The sequence below is a fragment of the Chrysemys picta genome, chromosome 1, assembly GCF_011386835.1.
Source record: "Chrysemys picta bellii isolate R12L10 chromosome 1, ASM1138683v2, whole genome shotgun sequence".
NCBI classification, from domain to species: domain Eukaryota; kingdom Metazoa; phylum Chordata; order Testudines; family Emydidae; genus Chrysemys; species Chrysemys picta.
Window position 1 is genome coordinate 190,742,616 of NC_088791.1, and position 21,338 is coordinate 190,763,953.

General features: G+C 47.3%; 1 protein-coding gene across 4 annotated transcripts in view; it reads left to right on the forward strand.

Moving 5' to 3' along the window:
- The first annotated feature begins 8,699 nt into the window (after window positions 1-8,699).
- The window catches only part of IL10RB (interleukin 10 receptor subunit beta), a 28,218-nt gene continuing 15,579 nt past the window's right edge, over window positions 8,700-21,338 (forward strand). For 3 of the 4 annotated variants that reach the window (XM_065577217.1, XM_065577244.1, XM_065577233.1), the window contains exons 1-3: window positions 8,700-9,971; window positions 17,992-18,115; window positions 19,489-19,646. In XM_065577217.1, the coding sequence (XP_065433289.1) occupies window positions 9,914-9,971; window positions 17,992-18,115; window positions 19,489-19,646 (340 nt within the window). In that variant the 5' untranslated portion in view covers window positions 8,700-9,913. The remainder of the gene's footprint in view (window positions 9,972-17,991; window positions 18,116-19,488; window positions 19,647-21,338) is intronic. The other variant, XM_065577226.1, reaches the window with a different exon arrangement.

Sequence of the window (21,338 nt, forward strand, 5' to 3'; positions counted from 1 at the left end):
CTGGAATATTTAGTGATAGTACATATATGCTCCATCTAATCTTGTGGCTAGGTTTAAGAATGAAGATAAACTGTTTGAGTCAGATTCTGTGTTTCATTCTGGCCCCTTTGTGCCACTGGAAAGCCACCAGCTCTTAGCAGATGAGAATTTCCTCAGCATAGGGAAGCTTTTAGCTGATGTAGAGCTGACATTCTGTTCCAATCTGGCTCTGGCATAGGAGACAAGGAGGTGCCATGGCCATGTGCACTGTGCTCCAGTTATGATTATGGTCCCTTGGCAACCATTGCCAGCCAGTCTTGGGATGAGAGGGAAGGTCCTCTGATGGATCAGTAACTGGTTAAAAGACAGTAAACTGTAGCCCATAGAGCTAGCTGAGCCTTTTATGTAACGCAAGGAACCTACAGGCCTGTGTCCTATAAGACATTGGCTTAAGCAAGTTAGTATAAGTAAGGTAGGCCTAGGAATAGCTTGGTCAAGAGAGAGAATTGGTCCATAACAATACCAAGCAACTGCAGGAACACTGAACTGGTACTGGGTTTGGATATTTCAGGATAGAATTGCTGGCAGATGTTTAATCACATGCGTGCTTTAGCAATAGATGATGTATATGATAGAGCAGCGTTTCTCAAACTTGGGTCTGCAGACCCCTGGGGGTCCATCAGCCCCACTGATAATCTCATCTCCTCCCCCTCCCTCCCATCACCTCTTGCATGCTGGGAAACAGCTGTTACCCGGCGTGCAGGAGGCACTGGGAGGAAGGGGGAAGAGCAGGGATGGGGTGCGCTCAGGGGAGGGGGCAGGAAGAGGAGGGGTAGGTGTGGAGCAGGGATGGGAAGAGGTGGGGCGGGAGTGGGGCCTTGGGGGAATGGGTGGAGTGGGGGCAGGGCCTGGGGCTGAGCGGGGGGTGGGAGGGTGGGGGTATGTAGTTGTGTTCCTGAAAAATGCTACTTTAAGCAAAACGATGTTGAGCTAATCCAATTTCCCCATAAGAATTAACATAAATGGGGGGGTTAGGTTCCAGGGAAATATTTTTTATACACACACGCAGTATAAGTTTTAAACAAACAATTTAATACTGTACACAGCAATGATAATTGTGGAGCTTGGTTGAGGTGGTGAAGTCAGAGGGTGGAAGAGGGTGGGATATTTCCCAGGGAATGCCTTGCTGCTAAATGATGAACTAGTACTCGGCTGAGCCCTCAAAGGTTAACATGTTGTTAATGTAGCCTCACACTCTACAAGGCAGCAGGAATGGAGGGAGGGGAGACAGCATGGCAGAGAGAGACAGAGACACACCCTGTGAGAGAGAGAGAGAGAGACATGCATTGCCCCTTTAGGTACACTGACCCCACTCTAAGGGTATGTCTACACTGGAAACTTCAAAGCACTGCCGTGGGAATGCTCCCCCAGCAGCGCTTTGAACTGTGAGTGTGGTCGCACACGAGTGCTGGGAGAGAGCTCTCTCAGTGCTCCTGGTAATCCACCTCCAGACTTGCTGCGCTCAAAGGGGTGATTTTTCATACCCCTGAGCCAGCAAGTTAGAGCATTATAAAATGTAAGTGTAGACAAGCCCTAAGTAGATCAGCAAGTTGAGACAGCAGCTGCTGCCCGAAAGCTCCCTCCATCCTGAGACCTGTCATGTTCCCCCCGCTCCCTGCTCTGTGGAGGTGGGGGGAGGACACCCTGACATTAGCTCCCTTCATTCCCCCCCATCCATCCCCTTCCCCCCCACACACACACAGCAAGCAGAAAGCTCCTGGGAGCAGCTCCAAAGCAGATGGCAGGAGCAGCACATGGCAATGGGGGGAGGGACAACTGAACTGCCCGGCAATTGATAGCCTGCTGGGCAGCTGCCACACAGGGAACTTAGAGGAGCTGATAGGGGGGGCTGCCAGTCCACCCTGGTTCCAAGCTCCCACCAGCTAGCTTCTACCGGCTGCTCTTTCTGCAAGCAGTGGACAAAGCAGGCGGCTGCCAAACAACGTTATAAACGAGCATGTTCTCTAATTGATCAGCAATGTAACAATGAAACAACGTTAACCGGGATTACGTTAAGTGAGGAGTTACTGTATTAGAAATTAAGAAAGTAGAGAGAAGGGCAACAAAAATGATTTAGGGTATGGAACAGCTTCCATATGAGGAGAGATTAAAAAGACGGACTGTTCAGTTTGGAAAAGAGACAGCTAAGGAGAGGTAGGCTAGAGGTCTATAAAATCACAAATGGCGTGGAGAAAGTGAATAAGGAAGTGTTATTTACCTATTCAGTTAATACTAGGGTGACCAGATATCCCAATTTTATAGGGACAGTCCCGATTTTGGGGATTTTTTCTTATATAGGCACCTAATACCCCCCCCACCCCCTGTCCCGATTTCTTACACTTGCTGTCTGGTCACCTAGTTAACACAAGAACCAGGGATCACCCAATGAAATTAATAGGCAGCAGGTTTAAAACAAATGTAAGGAAGTATTTCTTCACACAACGCACAACAATCTGTGGAACTCATTGCCAGGGGATGTTGTGAAGGCCAAAACTATAACTGGGTTCAAAAAAGAATTAGATAAGCTCATGGAGGATAGGTCCATTAATGGCTGTTAGCCAAGATGGTTAGGGATGCAACCCCATGCTCTGGATGTTCCAAAGCATCTGGCTGGCAAATACAGGGACTGGATAAGAGGGGATGGATTAATAATTGCCCTGGTCTATTTATTCCCTATGAAGCACCTAGCATTGGCCACTTCAGAAGACAGGATCCTGGGCTAGAAGGACCATTGATCTGACCCAGTATGGCAATTCTTATATTAACTCAATTGATAGGGCCATCTGTTCAATGAGGTCTTCAAAGTATGTCTTTACTTACACCTGTACTACCCTACTCCTGTGCAATCCAGTCCATAACTGAGGACAGTGAGACTATACAGATGTAACTGAAGGCAGAATTTGGCCTGCAGAAACTTTTATTACTGAAGATGATGCACAAACCAGAAAGAATGCACTGATCCACCTCTGATAAAGGACTGGCATTCCCAACTGACAAATGTATTTTTGCTTAAATGAGCATTGATTATGAAAATATGAATGCAAAATCATCATACTCATGGTGTTGGATCCTTCAGTCTATTCATTGTGGATCGAATCCTGAAATCCATAACTTTTACTTAGCCCATTGTTCAGGTAAAAACTCCCATTGATTTCCCTGAGAATTTTGATTAAGAAGGGGCTGAATATGAACTTCGTGATTTGTCCTGTGTTTGTCTATTTCAGTTCATGCAATTATTCCATTTGTACACTAATCTCCATGCCTACAGTTACATAATGAATTTTTGTCATCATTTATAATAAAATACCAATAATTACAGTCATAGAGTTTAAGGCCAGAAGGGACCACCAGATCATCTCATCCGACCTCCTGTATATCACAGGCCATCAACACCACAGGGCACCCACACACTAAACCCAACAACCAAAATTAGAACAAAGAATTACAACCTGCCACAGGAGACTAGACTATTATGTGCCACGGGCAGAGAATAGGAGGTACCAAGGTGCACCAGTGCCCAAGGCCCTGCAATGGCAGGGAAATGATTAAGTGAGATATAGCTAGATAATCTTGGCAAGTGACCTGCACCCACACGCTGCAGAAGAAAGTAAAAATCCCCCGGGTTCATTGCCAATTTGACTTGGGGGGAAATTCCTTCCTGGCCCCATATATGTTGGGTGATCAGTTAGACCCTGAGCATATGAGTAAGAACCAGACAGCCAAGCACCTGAGAGAGAGAATGGTCAGTGACACCTCAGAGCCTGGACCCTCCCCATCCAATGTCCCATCTCCAGCCAGGGCCACTCCTGATGCTTCAGAGGAAGGAGATTTTAAAAACAAAACAGAATACCTTGTGGGGGGAGGGGGGAATCCTTCCAGACCCCAGCAAGTCCGATCCTCCTCTATACTAACAATGCCTCCCAACTTTGTATCATCAGCACATTTAATTAGCCCTCTGCTGCTTTTTGTGCCAAGGTCATTAATAAAAATATCAAATAAGATTGGTCCCAAGACCCATCCTTGAGCAACTCCACAAGTAACTTCCCTTCAGTCTGAAAATTCACGCTTCTGCACAACCCATTGTCTTTTCCCCATTGGCCCATTCCTTTATTCACCTTACAGTTCTTGTACTGATCCCCCATCTTCCCTAATTTAACTAATTACCTATATGCTACCATCTCAAACACTTTCTTGAAGTCCAAGTATATTAGATCTACTGCACTTCCCTTATCTATAAAATCAGTTATTTTCTCAGAGGAAATCAAGTTAGTTTAGTGTGATCTAAATTTGGTAAATCCATGTTACATTACCTCCCTTTTACCATTTACCTCCATGAATTTAATTATTTTTTCCTTTATAATTTGTTCTAAAGCCTTGCATACTACCAAGGTCAGACTAACAAGTTTGTAATTACCTGGATCACTTTTTTTTTCCTTTTTAAAGTATAGGTATGACATAAGCTATTCTCCAGTCATATGGTACTACCCCTGAATAGATACATTTATTAAAAATCATTGCTATTGAACTAGCGATCTCGTGTGCCAGTTCTTTCAGTATTCTGGAATGGAATATATCCAATCCCCCTGATTTCAGTCCAGTAAGGTCTTTAAGATTTTCTTCCACCTCAAATGTGGTAATTTCCATTTCTAGACACTCATTTCCATCAGCCATACTGCCTTCATGCACACGGTCCATATAATCATCCTTACTGAAAACCAAGACAAAGTATTCATTTACTTTTGGGGCCATACATAGATTATCTTTAAACTCTTCCTCATCCATGCAGCCTAGCAGCCCAACCTCATCCTTCCTTATTCTCTTTTTATATAACTAAAAAAACTCTCATTATTTATTTTAATTTCTTGGGCAAGAGCTAATTCCGCTCGACTTTTAGCAATTCTCACTTTATTTCTACATTTTCTAACCTCCATAATGTAGCTTTCTTTGCTAATCAACCCCTTTTTCCAGTCCCTATAGGCTCTCTGCTTACTCCTACTAATCTTTTTGAAGTGGTTATTCATTCAGCTGGGGCTGGAGCCTTTCTCTACATGTTTTTTCTCCTTTCTTGGGATGCAAATTTCAGATAATTTTGTATTGTTGATATGAAGAAATTCCAAGCCTCCTCCACATTTAAGTCCTTTAGCTCTGCAGTCCAGCTCATTTCTTTAACTAGTTCCCTTAATTTCCCCAAATCTGCTCATTTGAAATAAAAAATGACAGTTGATGACCTGGTTTTGATAATCCTCCCATTTAATTTAAACTGAATCAGCTGGTGATGGCTCAACTCAAGGTTATTTCCTATGACCGGCTCTTCTAGGATGTCTGCACTGCTAACAAAAGCCAAGTCTAAAATTGCATCACTTCTTGTTGGTTCAGTAACAATTTGAGGAAGAAAACTGTCATCTATCACATACAGGAATAAGGGGGCCTACCAGTATTAGTAACATTTATTCTGCAATTGATATCTAGGAAGCTAGTCTCCTATTATGACACAATTCCGGGTAGTATTTATTTTTCTAATAATACTAAAGAGATCACTATCCATATCCGAGACTGACCCTGGGGGTCTACAGTAGACCCCTAACATTATCCCAACAAACCTCTTTTACAATCCTTCCGCAGTTATTTTGACTCAAACAGATTCTCTCTTGCCCATAGTATCACTTTGTATTTCTTTTCAGTTTGCTGCTTCATTGATGTACTACACTACCCCACCACCTTTACTGTTATTCCTATCTCTCTTAAACAGCACATACCCTTCAATACCTGTATTCCAGTCAGGGCCGGCTCCAGGTACCAGCTTGGCAAGCAGGTGCTTGGGGCAGCCACTCCGGAGAGGGGCGGCAGGTCCAGCTATTCAGTGGCAATTCGGCGGGAGGTGCTTCACTCCCAGCAGGAGTGAGCGGCTTTTTTGGGGTGGAGGGGGCTGCTTGGGGCAGCCAAAACCCTGGAGCCGGCCCTGATTCCAGTCATGAGAGCTAATCCACAACGTTTTTGTTATCCCTATATCTGGTTTGACCTCTGGCACCAGTAGTTCCAGTTCCTCCATTTTATTGTCCAGACCCTTTGCATCCATGTACAAGCATTTCAGTTGTTTTTCTTGCATCTCACCCAGTTTTTTAGCCAGACTGGATGAAGTCTTTTCAATGGGGCTACGTCTACACTACACACCACTGGAGGTGACGTGTAGTGTGCATGTAGTTACACGCAGCATTGAAAGGCATACCCTGTCCACACTGCAGAGCGCAACTACGTGTGTCAGTGAAAGGCTCAGGAAGAAGGAGACAGCGGAGAAAAGCTTCAGCAGCTCCCTGCTGCTGGAGCCTTTCACTGTGGCAAAGAAAGGCTTTAGAAGGGAGGAGACGGCAAAGGAAGCTAAGCCTTTCCCCGCTGCCTCGCCCCTTCCAGAGCTTTTCCCCACTGCCAGTCTTTCCCTGTATCAGGGAAAGGCTTCAGCAACAGAGGAGCTGGTGGAACTTTTCCCTGCTGCCTTGCCCCTGCCAGAGCCTTTCCCTGCTGCTGGAGTCTTTTCCTGAGGAGAGAAAAGGCTCCAGGAGCAGGACACTACACTACTACAAATAGCAGTGTCCACGGAAGGCATGGTTTGGGTGAGTAGAGAGCCATATAGGGCATGTATTCAGGTACATATCCACACCCTTCAGGCATGACTTTACTCTCCTATGCCATGCCTTACTCTCTACAGTCCTGTTTATACTTGTGCGGGAGTGGGGGGGGAGGCCGTTACCCAAGTATGTACTCTACACACTGCCAAAAGAAGCATGCAGTGTAGACATACCCTAAGTGTAACACCTACCTGCCTACTATGCCAATCAATATTTGTATTTTGTTTCTCCTTGCTGTCCATACTGTTGCCTAGTGGTGTTCCATTATCTCCTGTTTTATCTTCATTTAGCTGACTTTCTCTCTCCTGTGTACTGACACAAGGCATGGAGATTTCATGAATCTCTCCCAACCTTCCCCCTTTCATAGAATCATAGGGGGAGAAGGGACCGCAAGAGTCATGTAGTCTATCCCCCTGCCAAGATGCAGAATTTGTTGTGTCGAAACCAGCCAAGACAGATCAGGCCAAAAGAAATCTGATGAGGTTCAACAAGGACAAGTGCAGAGTCCCGAACTTAGGACAGTAGAATCCCATGCATTGCTACAGGCTGGGGACCGACTGGCTAAGCAGCAGTTCTGCAGAAAAGAACCTGGGGATTACAGTGGATGAGAAGCTGGATATGAGTGAGCAGTGTGCCCTTGTTGCCAAGAAGGCCAACAGCATATTGGGCTGCATTAGTAGGAGCACTGCAGGCAGATCGAGGGAAGTGATTATTCCCCTCTATTCGGCACTCCCCACATCTAGAGTATTGCGTCCAGTTTTGGGCCCCCCACTACAGAAAGGATGTGGACAAATTGGAGAGTCCAGCGGAGGGCAACGAAAATGATCAGGGGGCTGGGGCACATGACTTCCAAGGAGAGGCTGAGGGAACTTGCCTTGTTTAGTCTGCAGAAGAGAAGAGTGAGGGGGGATTTGATAGCAGCCTTCAACTACCTGAAGGGGGGTTTCAAAGAGGATGGAGCTTGGCTGTTCTCAGTGGTGGCAGACAACAGAACAAGGAGCAATGGTCTCAAGTTGCAGTGGGGGAGGTCTAGGCTGGATATTAGGAAACACTATTTCACTAGGAGGGTGGTGAAGCACTGGAATGGGTTACCTAGGGAGGTGGTGGAATCTCCTTCCTTAGAGGTTTTTAAGGCCCGGCCTGACAAAGCCCTGGCAGGGATGATTTAGTTGGTGTTGGTCCTGCTTTGAGCAGGGGGTTGGACTAGATGACCTCCTGAGGTTCCTTCCAACCCTAATCTTCTATGATTCTATGATAGATCCAGCCTCCTTTTGAAAACCTCCAGCAAAGGAGCTTCCACAACTTCCTGATGCAATTGGTTCTATTGTCCTACTGTAAGAATCTCTCCAGCTGACATAGGTTTCACACCTCAGAGGCTAGGTCTACACTACCCGCCTGAATCAGCGGGTAGAAATCGACCTCTCGGGGATCGATTTATCGCGTCCCGTTGGGACGCGACAATCGATCCCCAAATTGGCGCTCTTACTCCACCAGCGGAGGTGGGAGTAAGCGCCGCCGACAGAAAGCCGCAGAAGTCGATTTTGCCGCCATCCTCACAGCGGGGTAAGTCGGCTGCGATACGCCGAATTCAGCTACGCTATTCACGTAGCTGAATTTGTGTATCTTAAATCGACTCCCCCCTGTAGTGTAGATGTACCCAGAGTGATGTAGTTGTACCAAAGTAAATGTGTCGTGTAGACCTGGCCTGAGAAGAATGAAGTCATGGGACTACTTACGTCTAATCAGGCCCTTAATGTCCCTGTACAGTACTTCTGTTCCTCCTCTGTCAAGTGGGGATAATATTTCTCTAGATCGCTGGGGTGCTGTGAAGATGAACTAAAGTTTGCAAGGCACTTAGGTACTGTAGTGATGGGGAATATCTAGATCAGTAGTTCTCAACCTTTCCAGACTACTGTGCCCCTTTCAGGAGTCTGATTTGTCTTGCGTACCCCCAAGTTTCACCTCACTTAACTACTTGCTTACAAAATCAGGCATAGAAATACAAAAGTGTCACAGCCCACTATTACCGAAACATTGCATATGTTCTCATTTTTACCATATAATTATAAAATAAATCAATTGAAATATAATATTGTATGTAGTATATAGAGCAGTATAAACAAGTCATTGTCTATATGAAATTTTAGTTTGTACCAGCTTTGTTAGTGCTTTTTATGTAGCTTGTAAAACTAGGCAAATTATCTAGATGAGTTGATATAGCCTTTGGAAGACCCCCATGGGTACACGTACCTCTGCTTGAGAATCACTGATCTAGATGTATACTGGTGTATGTGCTGAGCACTGTTAACTCTATTGATTTCAATGGCAGCTGAAGATGCGCTGTATCTAAACAGGGTCTGACCCATTGGGAATAGCTACAAATGTATGATTGTTAAGAGATTTTTAATATGTATGTGCTGTAGGTAAGACTGTCATAATAGTAAATATATATAAATATCCCAAAGAGGACAGATGGTCCCAGAAGAAATATACTATATTCATAAAGAGAATTATATTTCCCCTTTTATTAGCAACCAACGGCTTTTGCCCTGGCATGATTTGTTCCAGGGGTGGATACATGGAAGAAGGGATCATTTCTCTTTGATAGTTACAAAGTAGTACAGTAAAAGTTACAAAGCTACAGTACTAAACAGCGCCTTTTTCTTGTAAGCTCCCGCCCACCACCTTTGCTACAATACAAGAAGAAGGTAGGACAAGAAATCCACACCAGGAGAACAAGCTCGTGGGTGGAAAACGAGGGGAGAGCCAAAAAGATCGATTTACACCCAGTCGGGGGACTCGAATGATCTCGGCGCTGGGTTTCTCCCTCCCGGGACCTGGGCGCTCAGTCCGCCCGGAGATGGCGAGGCATTGGTTTGTCCTCCTCCGGCCCCAGCGGGATACAGGGAGCTGCCACCAAACGCCTCCGCCCCCCGGAGCTTTCGCCTTGCCCCATTGAGCCCCGCTGCTTCTGCTCTGCAACGCGCAGGGCCCGACTACTGCGGGCCGGGCTGGGCGCTGCGGGGGCGTCTGCGAGCGCAGCGGGCGGCGCGTTTCCTCCTGGCGCGCCGCGCAGGGGACGGAGTTCACCTGCAGGAAGGAGAGGAGGGCCGGGCTGGGGACGGTCGCAGAGGGCTCGCCCAGTGCGGAGGCGGAACCAGGTGCCGGGCTGGGGTCTCCGCTGGGCAGCAGCCAGGCGGGCGCTCCTGCCGCACCCCGCGGACAGCCAGAGGGACCCCGAGGCCCTGACCATGGCCCGGCGTTTCCTGGCGCTGGTGGCCGGCTGCCTTCTCTGGTCGAGTCACTCGGGTGAGTGCTGCGGCCGCTCCTGCCGGGTGGCGGTAGGGAGGCGGCGGGGGTCGCTTGGCTACTTCCCCGCGGGTCCGAGGCCATATGTACCACAGCGGGGCTCCAACACTTTCCCCGCCAGCGCCCCTTTCCCAAGGGAGCCCCCAGTGCGCAGGCGACGGCGCCTCCCCCTAGTGGCTCAGTTGGGGAACTAGCCGTGGCGCACGCAAAGCCGGGTCCTCCCCCAGAGAGCTTCTAGCCCCAGAGTGGGGCCAAGGGGAAGGCGGGCTGCAGAGCCCCAGAGCAGGCTGGAAGGGGCTTGGCGCCCAGGCGGGGCTGTGTGCCAGCAACCAAACCCTTGTCACCTGGTCTGTAGGCAGCCCCACAAAGAGAGTTGGGAGGAGGGGTTTGAGGGAAGATAATTAGGTCGTTTTAGATCGGGGGAGAACTTGGTGCAATCCTGCCCCCCTCCCCTCTTTCCCCCCACCTGGATGACAAAACTCCCATCGACTTCAAGGGCGCCAGGATTTTGCCCTTAAATTTGGATGTTTGGCCAACACCATCTCAGGCTTTCCCCTCTCCACAGCCCTAGGCCAAGCCTGGCTTTCTGGTTGCAGGCTCAAACCACTTGAGGCAGGCATGTTTTCTTCCCTGCCCCATAGCTCCCAACAAAGGACATTGTGCTGAAACACATCCATGGCACAGGGCAGTGACAGATGTCCAGAATTTGCCTCCTGGCACTATGGGAGTTGAGAGAGGTTGGTTGGGTAGTTCTCCAAGGAGACTGATTATAGAACCATAGAAGTGTAGGACTGGAAGGGACCTCAACAGGTCATCTAGTCCAGTCCCCTGCACTAGAGGCTAAGTAATAACTAGACCAGGGGTCGGCAGCCTTTCAGAAGTGGTGTGCTGAGTCTTCATTTAGTCACTCTAATTTAAGGTTTCGCGTGCCGGCTGAGCGGGGCCGGCGGCCAGGACCCCAGACTGGCAGCAGGCTGAGTGGGGCCGGGATCCCAGACCAGTGGCCCGCTGCCGGTCTGGAGTTCCGTCCGCTGGCTCCTGCCAGCCAGGGTCCCAGCTGTCGGTCTGGGGTCCCGGCCCTGCCCACATAGAGTGGGTACCTACCTTCTCCCTGGTTCTGGCCCATTCTCTTTCTCTCTCTCTGCACTGAGCTGAGGGTGGGGGTGCACTGAGCACAGGGCTGGGGGTGAAGGAGCAGGCTGGGGGTTGGGGTGTAGGGTCTGGCCAGGAGCTAGAATGAGGGAGGGGGCTCAGGGTTGGGGCAGGGCCAGGAGCTAGAATGAGGGAGGGGGCTCAGGGTTGGGGCAGGAAATTTGGGTATGGAGCGCTTACCTGGGCAGCTCCCATTTGGTGCGAGGGGTACAGGTGGGAATGTGTGTGGGGGATGCAGGAGCTCCTGTTTGGTGCTCAGGGTGGATGGTGGGGATGTGGGGGGGGTGCAAGAGTCAGGGCATGGGCATGGGGGGGGCTGGGGATGTGTGGGGAGTGCAGGAGTCAGGGCAGGGAGTGTGTAAGGAGGGTGGAGGAGTCAGGGCCGAGGGCTGGGGGCATGTGAGGGGGTGCAGGAGTCAGGGCATGGGGTGTGGGGGGGGCTGGGTATGTGTGGGGAGTGCCAGAGTCAGGGCTAGGAGGTGAGGGGGGTGCAGGGGTCAGGGCAGAGGGCTGGGGGGTGGGCTGGGATCGGGGGGTGCTCCCACCCCCCTGCCCTGAGCGGCTCACGGCAGGGGGCTGGAGGGATACGCCCTGATTCCACCCTCCTTCCCTAAGACCCCGCTCCTGCCTCTTCTCCGCCTCCTTCCCGGTCTGAGCAGTGAGGGCGCTGGGGCTCCTCTTCTCCCCTCCCTCGCAAGGGCCATCAGCGGCGGGGAGGGAGAGGAGGCGGGGCTCGACGCAGCACGCTGGGGGAAGAGGCGGGGTAGGGGGAAGCTTGGCTGCCAGCGGAGCCTGCCCTACAGCAGCAGCCAGCAGGACCAAGCTTGCGTCTGTCCCCTGCTCCCGCCAGAGAGAGCGGTAGGTGGGGGGTGGAGAAGAACGGGCTGGGCCGGGCAGGATTTTTAATGGCACGCTGCTGCCTGCCGGGGTCCCAGCCAGCGGCCCCACTCAGCATCGGCTGCGGTGTGCCATTAAAAATCGGCTCGCATGCCATCTTTGGCATCCGTGCCATAGGTTGCCGACCCCTGAACTAGACCATTCCTGACAGGTGTTTGTCTAACCTGCTCTAATGATTCCACAACCTCCCTAGGCAATTTATTCCATGGCTTAACCACCCTGACAGGAAGTTTTTCCTAATGTCCAATTTAAACTGCCCTTGCTGCAATTTAAGCCCATTGCTGCTTCTCCTGCCCTCAGAGGGTAAGAAGAACAGTTTTTCACTCTCCTCCCAGGAGTGGCGGAAGCTCCCTAAAAGTAGGGGGTCACCAGTGCCCGAACCATGGCTCCATCCCCACACCACCTCATCCTCCTAAGAACCTGCCCTCTACTCGCTCCTATCCACCTCTCTTCCCCCGGCCCCCATGTTCGTCCTTATGGCCAGTAAAAAGGGGGAGGGTATAGCCTCCCACTTTTAAAAGTGATGGGGCCATGGGCCCCTGGCCTGCCTTCTCTTTGTAACAACCTTTTATGTACTTGAAAACTGTTATCAGGTCCCCCCTCAGTCTTCTCTTTTCCAGACTAAACCCAGTTTTTTTCAATGTTTCTTCATAGGTCATGTTTTCTAGACTTTTAATCATTTTTGTTGCTCTCCTCTGGACTTTCTCCGATTTGTCCTCTTTCCTGAAATGTGGCGCCCAGAACTGGACCCATTACTCCAGCTGAGGCCTTATCAGCACTCAATAGAGTGGAAGAATTACTTATCATGCCTTGCTTACTCCTACCATACCCCCGGCCCTCTGCTCAGTGCTACCAATTGAAAAAAGCAGGCAATGCTCAGAAAAAAAAAATCATGCCTATGTTGTATGCATCCGCTATTGCAGCGGGATCAGGAGTTGACTGATTCTTGCAATTAAGTGTAAAGTTGTTTTCATTCCTGACCTCCCCAGTACTCGGCTGAATTGCTTGATTCTCAGGACTTCCCAAAGGCCCAGATCTGAGAAATCCCTATCTTTAAAACCCTTGTGCTGGGGCCACTTGGCCAATTCAGAACCTTCTCATTTTCAAAATATCAATCTAGTGTACATTTACTCTAGAGTTTAAATATTGCTGCACTCTAATATCTTGTTTACAAGATGTATGATTAGGGAAAGAGAATGGTCTTCGGCTGATCTTTGGTATTAATTAAATATTAAGAGTCAGATTTTCCTCTCAGTTGCATGGGTATAATTCTATTGAAATCAAAAGACTATAAACAAGGAGAATTTGACCCTCCAGATCAGGGGTGGGCAAACTTTTTGGCCTGAGGGCCACATCTGGGTATGGAAATTGTATGGCGGGCCATGAATGCTCATGAAATTGGGGGTTCGGTTGTGGGAGGGGGTGAGGGCTCCGGCTGGAGGTGTGGGCTCTGGAGTGGTGCCAGGGATGAGGGGTTTGGAGTGTAGGAGGGGGCTGGGTTTGGAGCAGAGGGGTTTAGAATATGGGAGGGGACAGTGGGTTGGGGTGTAGGAGGGGCTCTGGGCTGGGGGTGCGGGTTCCAGGGTGAGGCCAGAAGTGAGGGGTTAAGTGTGCGGGGGAGGGGGAAGGGACTCCAGGCTGGGGTTGAGGGGTTAGGAGTGCAGGAGGGGGCTCCGGGCAGGGGGTTGGGGAGGGAGGGGTCTGGCTGGGGGGGTGGGCTCTGGAGTGGGGCTGGGGATGAGGGGTTTGGGGTGCAGGAGGGTGCTCCAAGCTGGGACAGAGGGGTTTGAAGGGTGGGAGTGGGATCAGGGCAGGGGGTTGGGGCACAGGAGGAGGTCAGGGGTGCAGACTCCGGGCGCTGCTTACCTTAAGCAGCTCCCGGAAGCAGCGGCACGTCTCCCCTCTATCTCCTATGTGGAGGCGTGGCCAGGCGGCTCTGTGTGCTGCCCCATCCGCAGGCACCACACCTGAAGCTCTCATTGGCTGCAGTGCCAGTGCTTGGAGTGGGGGCAGCGTGCGGAGCCCTCTGGCTGCCTCTACACATAGGAGCCGGAGGGGGGACATGCCACTGCTTCTGGGAGCTGCGCGAAGCCACCTCACGCACAGAGTGAGACAAACTCCTGACCCCGCTCCCTAGCAGGAGCTCAAGGGCCATATTTAAAGGTCTGATGGGCTGGACTTGGCTCACAGGCTGTTGTTTGCCCACCCCTACAGATCTAAGTGCATCAATCAGCCAAAGACCATATGATTTGTGTAGGGGGAATATGTCTGTATAACTGAAACACCCAAGATTCCATGCAGCAACTGAAGAAAATAGCAGTGAGGAGAAAGTACTGAAGCTGATATTTATATTTTAAATGAAATTTGAACAATAAATATTTTTAAACAATATTTATACTATGGCTAGATAGATCTACCACAATTTACAACAGCTGAAATTCTGGCCCTGCGCTTACAGCAAAAGACTATCGTATAAAGTCTTAAAAGTGATCTGAAAAGGAATTTCTTTTTAAATGGATCTGAGCCTGAAACTTTGGGGATAGTTTGGGACCCATTTTATTTAATCTATTTATTACTGACCTCGGAACCAATTGTAGGAGTGGGCTGATAAAGTTTGCGGATGACACAAAGCTGGGAGGTATTGCCAATTCGGAGGAGGATCGGGATATTCTGCAGGGAGACTTGAATGACCTTGTGAATTGAAGTAACAGAAATAGGATGAAATTTAATAGTGAAAAGTGTAAGGTGATGCATTTAGGGATGACTAACAACAATTTTAGTTACAAGCTGGGGACGCATCCGTTAGAAGTAACGGAGGAGGAGAAAGACCTCGGGGTCCTGGTAGACCGCAGGATGACTATGAGTCAACAGTGTGACGTGGTGGTAAAAAAAAGCCAGTGCAGTCTTGGGATGCATTAGGCGAGGTATATCTAGTAGGGATAAGGAGGTGCTGCTTCCGTTGTACAAGGCACTGGTGAGACCTCATTTGGAGTACTGTGTGCAGTTCTGGTCTCCCATGTTTAAAAAAGATGAACTCAAACTGGAACGGGTACAGAGAAGGGCCACTAGGATGATCAGAGGAATGGAAAACCTGTCGTATGAGAGGAGACTCAAGGAGCTCAGGTTGTTTAGCCTGATCAAACGAAGGCTGAGGGGGGATATGATTGCTCTTTTTAAATATATTAGAGGAATAAATACCAGGGAGGGAAAGGAATTATTCCAGCTCAGTACTAATGTGGACACGAGAACGAATGGATATAAATTGGCCGTGGGGAAGTTTAGGCTTGAAATTAGACGAAGGTTTCTGACCGTCAGAGGGGTGAAATATTGGAACAGCCTTCCGAGGGAAATGGTGGGGGCGAAGGACCTGTCTGGCTTTAAGATTAAGCTAGATAAGTTTATGGAGGGAATGGTTTAATGGGATAACATGATTTTAGTCGAAGGAACACCGTGCCATCACTGGTAAGTAGTATAATGGCTAATGAGGGTCTGGCTGGAGAATCTTGCCTACATGCTCGGGGTTCTACTGATCGCCATATTTGGGGTCGGGAAGGAATTTTCCTCCAGGGTAGATTGGCAGAGGCCCTGGAGGTTTTTCGCCTTCCTCCGCACCATGGGGCAGGGATCGCTAGCTGGAGGATTCTCTGCTAATTGAAGTCTCTAAACCACAGGATTTGGGGACTTCAACAGCAGAGTCAAGGGAAAGGGTTGGGACGGCTTTGTGGCCTGCATCATGCAGGAGGTCAGACTAGATTATCATGATGGTCCCTTCTGACCTTAAAGTCTATGAGTCTATGAGGACCATTTTATTTTACAAATAAAATTAAGTGTTATCAATTTGTTTCCACATTGCAAATAACAAGCTTGTCAAGTTTTTCCTTTTATGGTTTTGCTGGAGGACATTTGTGAAGATACTTATTGTGAGCTCTCCCATCTTAGTTGAAGGTGTGGGGTGATGAAATTTTAACCAATGGCTCATTGGGTAGTGGAGTCAAATAGATGATGAAAATTAAAACTTCAAATAGTCTAAAATCCCTGCTCTTCTGAATTGCAGAGAGCTGAAGCTCTTGCCTCCTTTGATGTTGTTTTTTAATTAGTTCACCAGTCAGACAGACCAGATCTGATTTTTAGGAGAGGTGGGGAAAGCACCAAGCAGAACTTTTTTTAAACAAAAATCTTACACACTTCTTTATACATCATAAAGAAATGAAAAGGGGCACAAATCCACTTCCCTTTCCAGGTCACTTTTATTTATGTTGTGTTGAAATTGTGAGTGTGGAGAGTTGTGTAGCCCCTTTGGAGAAAATGAGATACAATGGAAGCTGCTTGAGCCAGCCAGAAGGCTGCTTTGCCAAAACCATGTTACCTCATGTTGTCTGCAACCGATTATTTTCTTAGATTATTTTCTGCACTAGGAAATTGGACGTTCCTTTCCAGTTTTTCAGCAATGGTGTAGAGCTCTGAAAATGAAATGGGGTGAAAAACAATTGTCTATACTGGACCTTATGCCCTTTGGAAGCACTGGTGCAGCTGCACCATTGCTGAAAAATTAGTAACCAATGTCCTAGTTCAACAAGACCCTAGTGTAGATGGCCCCATAGGGGACTGGATGTGACTTCATTTGGAGCCAGTCAGTGGCACTCTTGAGTTGGCCACAGAGGATGTTGTAGAGTGTATGGGAGTCCATACCTTCCTATTTCCAGTGGTTGAGCATAACACCTCTACAGCACTGCTAATCTGGGACAGAGAGACAGAGTTTTGAACTTGGTCCATTTACAGTAGCTTCATCTTGGTCTACATTGAAAAGTTATGTTGGCATAGCTACATTGTTCAGGGGTGTGAAAATCCACACCACTGACCAACATAGCTAACAAACCCCCCAGTATAGACACAACTACGTCAATGGAAGACTGCTTCCATGAACACAGCTAACGTCTTCCAAGGAGGTGGTATTCCTACACTGACAGAAAAACTCCTTCTGTTGGTGTGGACTGCATCTGCAATATGGGTCTACGCCAGTATAGCAGTGCCAGTATAGTCTCCATAGCATAAACATATCCTCAGTACACCTCTACCTTGATAGAACGCTGTCCTCAGGAGCCAAAAAATCTTACTGTGTTATAGGTGAAACTGCGTTATGTCAAACTTGCTTTGATCCACCGGAGTGCGCAGCCCCGCCGCCCCCCCCCCCCCCCGGAGCACTGCTTTACCGCATTATATCTGAATTCGTGTTATATCGGGTCACGTTATATCGGGGTAGAGGTGTATGTAGCAGCTCAGGAAACATCTTGATGGCCATAGATGAAATCCTGTTCTCACTGATGTCAATGGGACTTCTTCCATTGACTTTAATTAGGCCAGGATTTCACCTTACAAGCTTATTTGGCAAGGAGGAAAGTGAAATGCCAGAATTTCTTTAAATCAAAAATTCTAGATCCAAATTATGTACATAAGTGACATTCTCTTCAATTTAATGGACATTCTGACTGAAATTTTATGGGTACAGGAAGAGGTCACATTTGAGGAAGTAAACTCTACTTGAAATGGAGTTCCTGTGTTAAAATTTAGTTTCTGTCTTGTGCAGGTGCATGGAGTGTACTTCTCACACATTAGTTTCATGCATCTTTACATCTAAAATATGCACATAAAATTACTAATTAGTTTTTTTTTTCTTCTTAAAGAGCATACACATTATTTGGTTTCTCTCTTGTGGCTTAAAATGAAATTGGCTCTGAAGCACAACAGTAAGAGACGTGCTTTGTAGCTGGCTTGGCTGGTATAATTTCTGACTCATCTGTAAAGAATCAAAATGATGATCATAACTCAGTAGTCACGGAAACTACTAGTTAGCAGTACAGTATGTGTATATTCCAGCAATACTTCTGGTCTCTTTTCCAGTTTTCAAAAAGGGTTATTTGTTACTTTAATCATTGGAAGAACATATATTACAGTGGTTTTGTTTGTTTTTCAGCATTTGGAATAGTGCCAGAACCAAAAAATGTAACAATTAATTCAGTTAACTTGAAAAGCACTCTACAGTGGGATCCACCTACTTTTCACAAAGAAAATATTACTTATACAGTCGAGTATATAAGGTAGGTCTGGGAGCTTTGTGTATTTACAATTGCAAGATGTCTTAGATAAACTTACAGTTTATAGTATTGTGTTCTTGTGACTTTTTTTTTCCAGACATGGACTGTCCCTTTCTTTTGGCTTATGCACATAAGACCTTCTCCTGAGCTAGATACCATTAAAGGGCATGCTTTATAGTTTTTAATATTCATTAGTTTGTCACATATTCATCTGGAGTGGGAAACACAGTGTAATCTTAACTGTAATCAGTCAGCTACACGTAGATTTACATTCTCTGTCATAGAAAACTACTACTTCAACAGGCTTAGTACTAATGCATTCTCCCACGTTTTCCAATTTCTAATGCAGGCAACAGGTTCCACTTTTTCCCCAGAGCAATCTGTTTGTCAGGGCCCTTTACATACATGGCTAGTGAAGTGCAGCAAGAATGTTCCCCTGTCTGCTGCCTCTGTGCTCAAAAGCAGAGGTTCTCAGCAGCTTACTCTGAGGCCTCATTTTGTCAGGAATTTTTCCCATTTTTTCCCTCCAGATTGGTCTTTGTCTGGGAGGGGAAGGATTTTGTGGGGAGCATTGTAAAGAAGGCTGAGGACTGCCCTAGTCTAGTATTAGATCCCTGGCTGCTTCAGTAGCTGAACAAAGCCCAGACATCAAATTACCCCGATGAGTCAAAAGGATCATTTCTTGGCAAAGAAAGAGTAGGACCTTAGGGAGGGGGAATGGCAGACAGTCAGGTGCCTGCTGAGAAAGGGCCTCTAAAATGATGTAGAACATGAAGTAAGCGTGTCTGCTGTGTCAGTTAGCGGGGGGAAGGTACGAGGGATGTGTGGGACCCCCAAACTGCCAGGCTAGCAAGCTCCTATTCCAGGGTGGGCTCTAAGTACAAAACAGACGTAACATTCCACATATTAACTAGTACCCATTCAAGACCTGGGCATATAATGAAAGATTAGGATAGTGTAAGTCCTATCCAAAGGACCATTTGTAGAAAGGTGAGAATTAAACTGAAAATTCAGGCATAGTTGAACTTGGCTGTGGTATCAGGCATTTTCTGTCTGCTCAATCAGGATTTGTGGGTGCCAAGTCAGAACAACAGTGTGCTTTTTGCTGAATGGTCACCTTAATCTCTACCTTTATCATAAAGTAATAATAGACTATCCTAATAGATATTATGAGTGTCTAATACCTATATATAAGTATGTGTGATAGATATATGAATGTTCTTATTTTTTTTCAGCTAATGAGTTTTGCCTGAGTGGTAATTAGCAATGTTAATACATGGTGAGTGAGTACCGCCACTTACCTGCTTCACTGAAATGAAGGATGTTTTCTGTTCCTAATATATGACTCAGATGCAATTCTTTTGCCTCCCATACAGTAGTATTTTTAACAGGAATGTGTGTGTGAACATTGTCATCACGGAGTGTGACTTCTCTTCTCTGCCTGTATATGGAAACTACACCTTGCGAGTCAGGGCTGAATCAGAAAATGAAAAGTCAGACTGGGTGAACATCATCTTTAAGCCAATCGATGACAGTAAGGCTTCCCCTACACGGGAAACTTTTGCTCACTAATAGCGAACTGTTAATTAAATAAAATTGCAATTAATCTGAATAAGTAGTGATATTAAAATACAGATTGTTTTAAATTTACAAATTATTTTAAGTAAAGTATGAAATATCCGAGTCCTATTTGGTATACCTTTTGGGAAGAGGAGAGTTGCTCTCAGAAATACTCCTGGGGGAAATCTGCACCAAAAAATTAAACATTCTGCTTACAATATTTTCAAATTCTGCATATTTTGTTTGTCAAAATAACAGAATTCAATTATTTTTGGTCATTTATTTCAAAATACGTGTCAGCAAGTATGTCTGTAACAATATAGACAACAAAAAAGATTCAGGAAATGTTTTTTGGCAAATAGATTCCTTACTAGGCATATTAATACAGAATTCTGAGTAATAATTCATTTAAACTACAATACAGATGTGTATTTCCTGCACCCCTCAGTAGCAGTGCAAAGGCTTGGGGGAGTCAGAGGTAATGGAGGAGCTGAGGGAGAGGGAAGTAATTGCTGGGAAGGAGCCTGGGTGTGAACTTGGAGGGCTGTTGGGTATGGGTGGGAAAAGTATGGAACAGATTTGGGGGGGGGGGGCAGGGAGGGATTGTTAGGGAGCTTCCCCCCATGCAGACCCTGGCTGATCCCTAGCCTCTCCCATTCAGTCAGGCACATCTGCCCCTGTCCCCAAGTTTCCCTGCACCCCCATGTGTCATCGTACCCCCTGTCCATGTGTCCCTCCACCCCCACTTGGACACCCACTCCTCCCATCCCTATGTGTCCCTGCACCCCTCTCCCTGTCACCATGTGTCTCTGTTCCCCCACCCAGCCACCCTCCTGTCCCTATGTGGCCCTGCACCTCCCTTCCCCCTGTGGCCCTGCACCTCCGTTCCCATTCAGTCCCTGCCCCAGTCTGTCTTCCCCCACTAGCTCTTACGAGTCCCTATCTGACCCCCCCAGCAGCCCCATGCTGTCTGTCTCCCCATATCTCCTGTCCTGGCCTGACAGGTGCTGTGAAGAAGGCAGGCTCTTTCTCTTCCCTAACTGGCTGGAAGCTGCTGCTTTGTTCTATTGCCACAGCGCCCTCTGGTAGGCAAAAGGTAGAAGTGCAGCAACTTTCTGGCAGAAGCCTTTTTCTGTGCAAAAAAAATTAAAAATATGCATGGCTCATTAATTATGCGCACGTGAAGTGATGCAGAATTCCCCCAGGAGTACAGAAAACGTAGTAAGGTCAAAAGTATATGTAAGTCATCACTGACTCTCTTCTTCCATTCTGAGACATCTTTTGAGGGATTTGAACACATATATATTTTTCCCCCTAAAAAAATATTGCATACAAATTTTTAGAGCAAGAGTGCTTTACATCCAAGGATTCTAATTTCCTACATATTTAAATCAGTTCAGCTACTTTCTTGTCACTAAGCGGGTGGGGAAATTAACCCTCCTCCTATATTTGGATATGTTCAAGGGGGGAAAAGTTTACTCTTCAATAAAAAAAAAATCATTTTGAAGGTACCATGTTTGATGTTTGCTGTCTTGTGTGAAAGGTGGTGGAACTTGGCACTGCAACACTTTCTTATAGCAGAGATCTTGGGCAGCATGCTGTTGTCTGAGTTTGTGGGGAGCAGGATCTTTGTCAATGCATTCTCAAAATTATTTCATCCATTAGC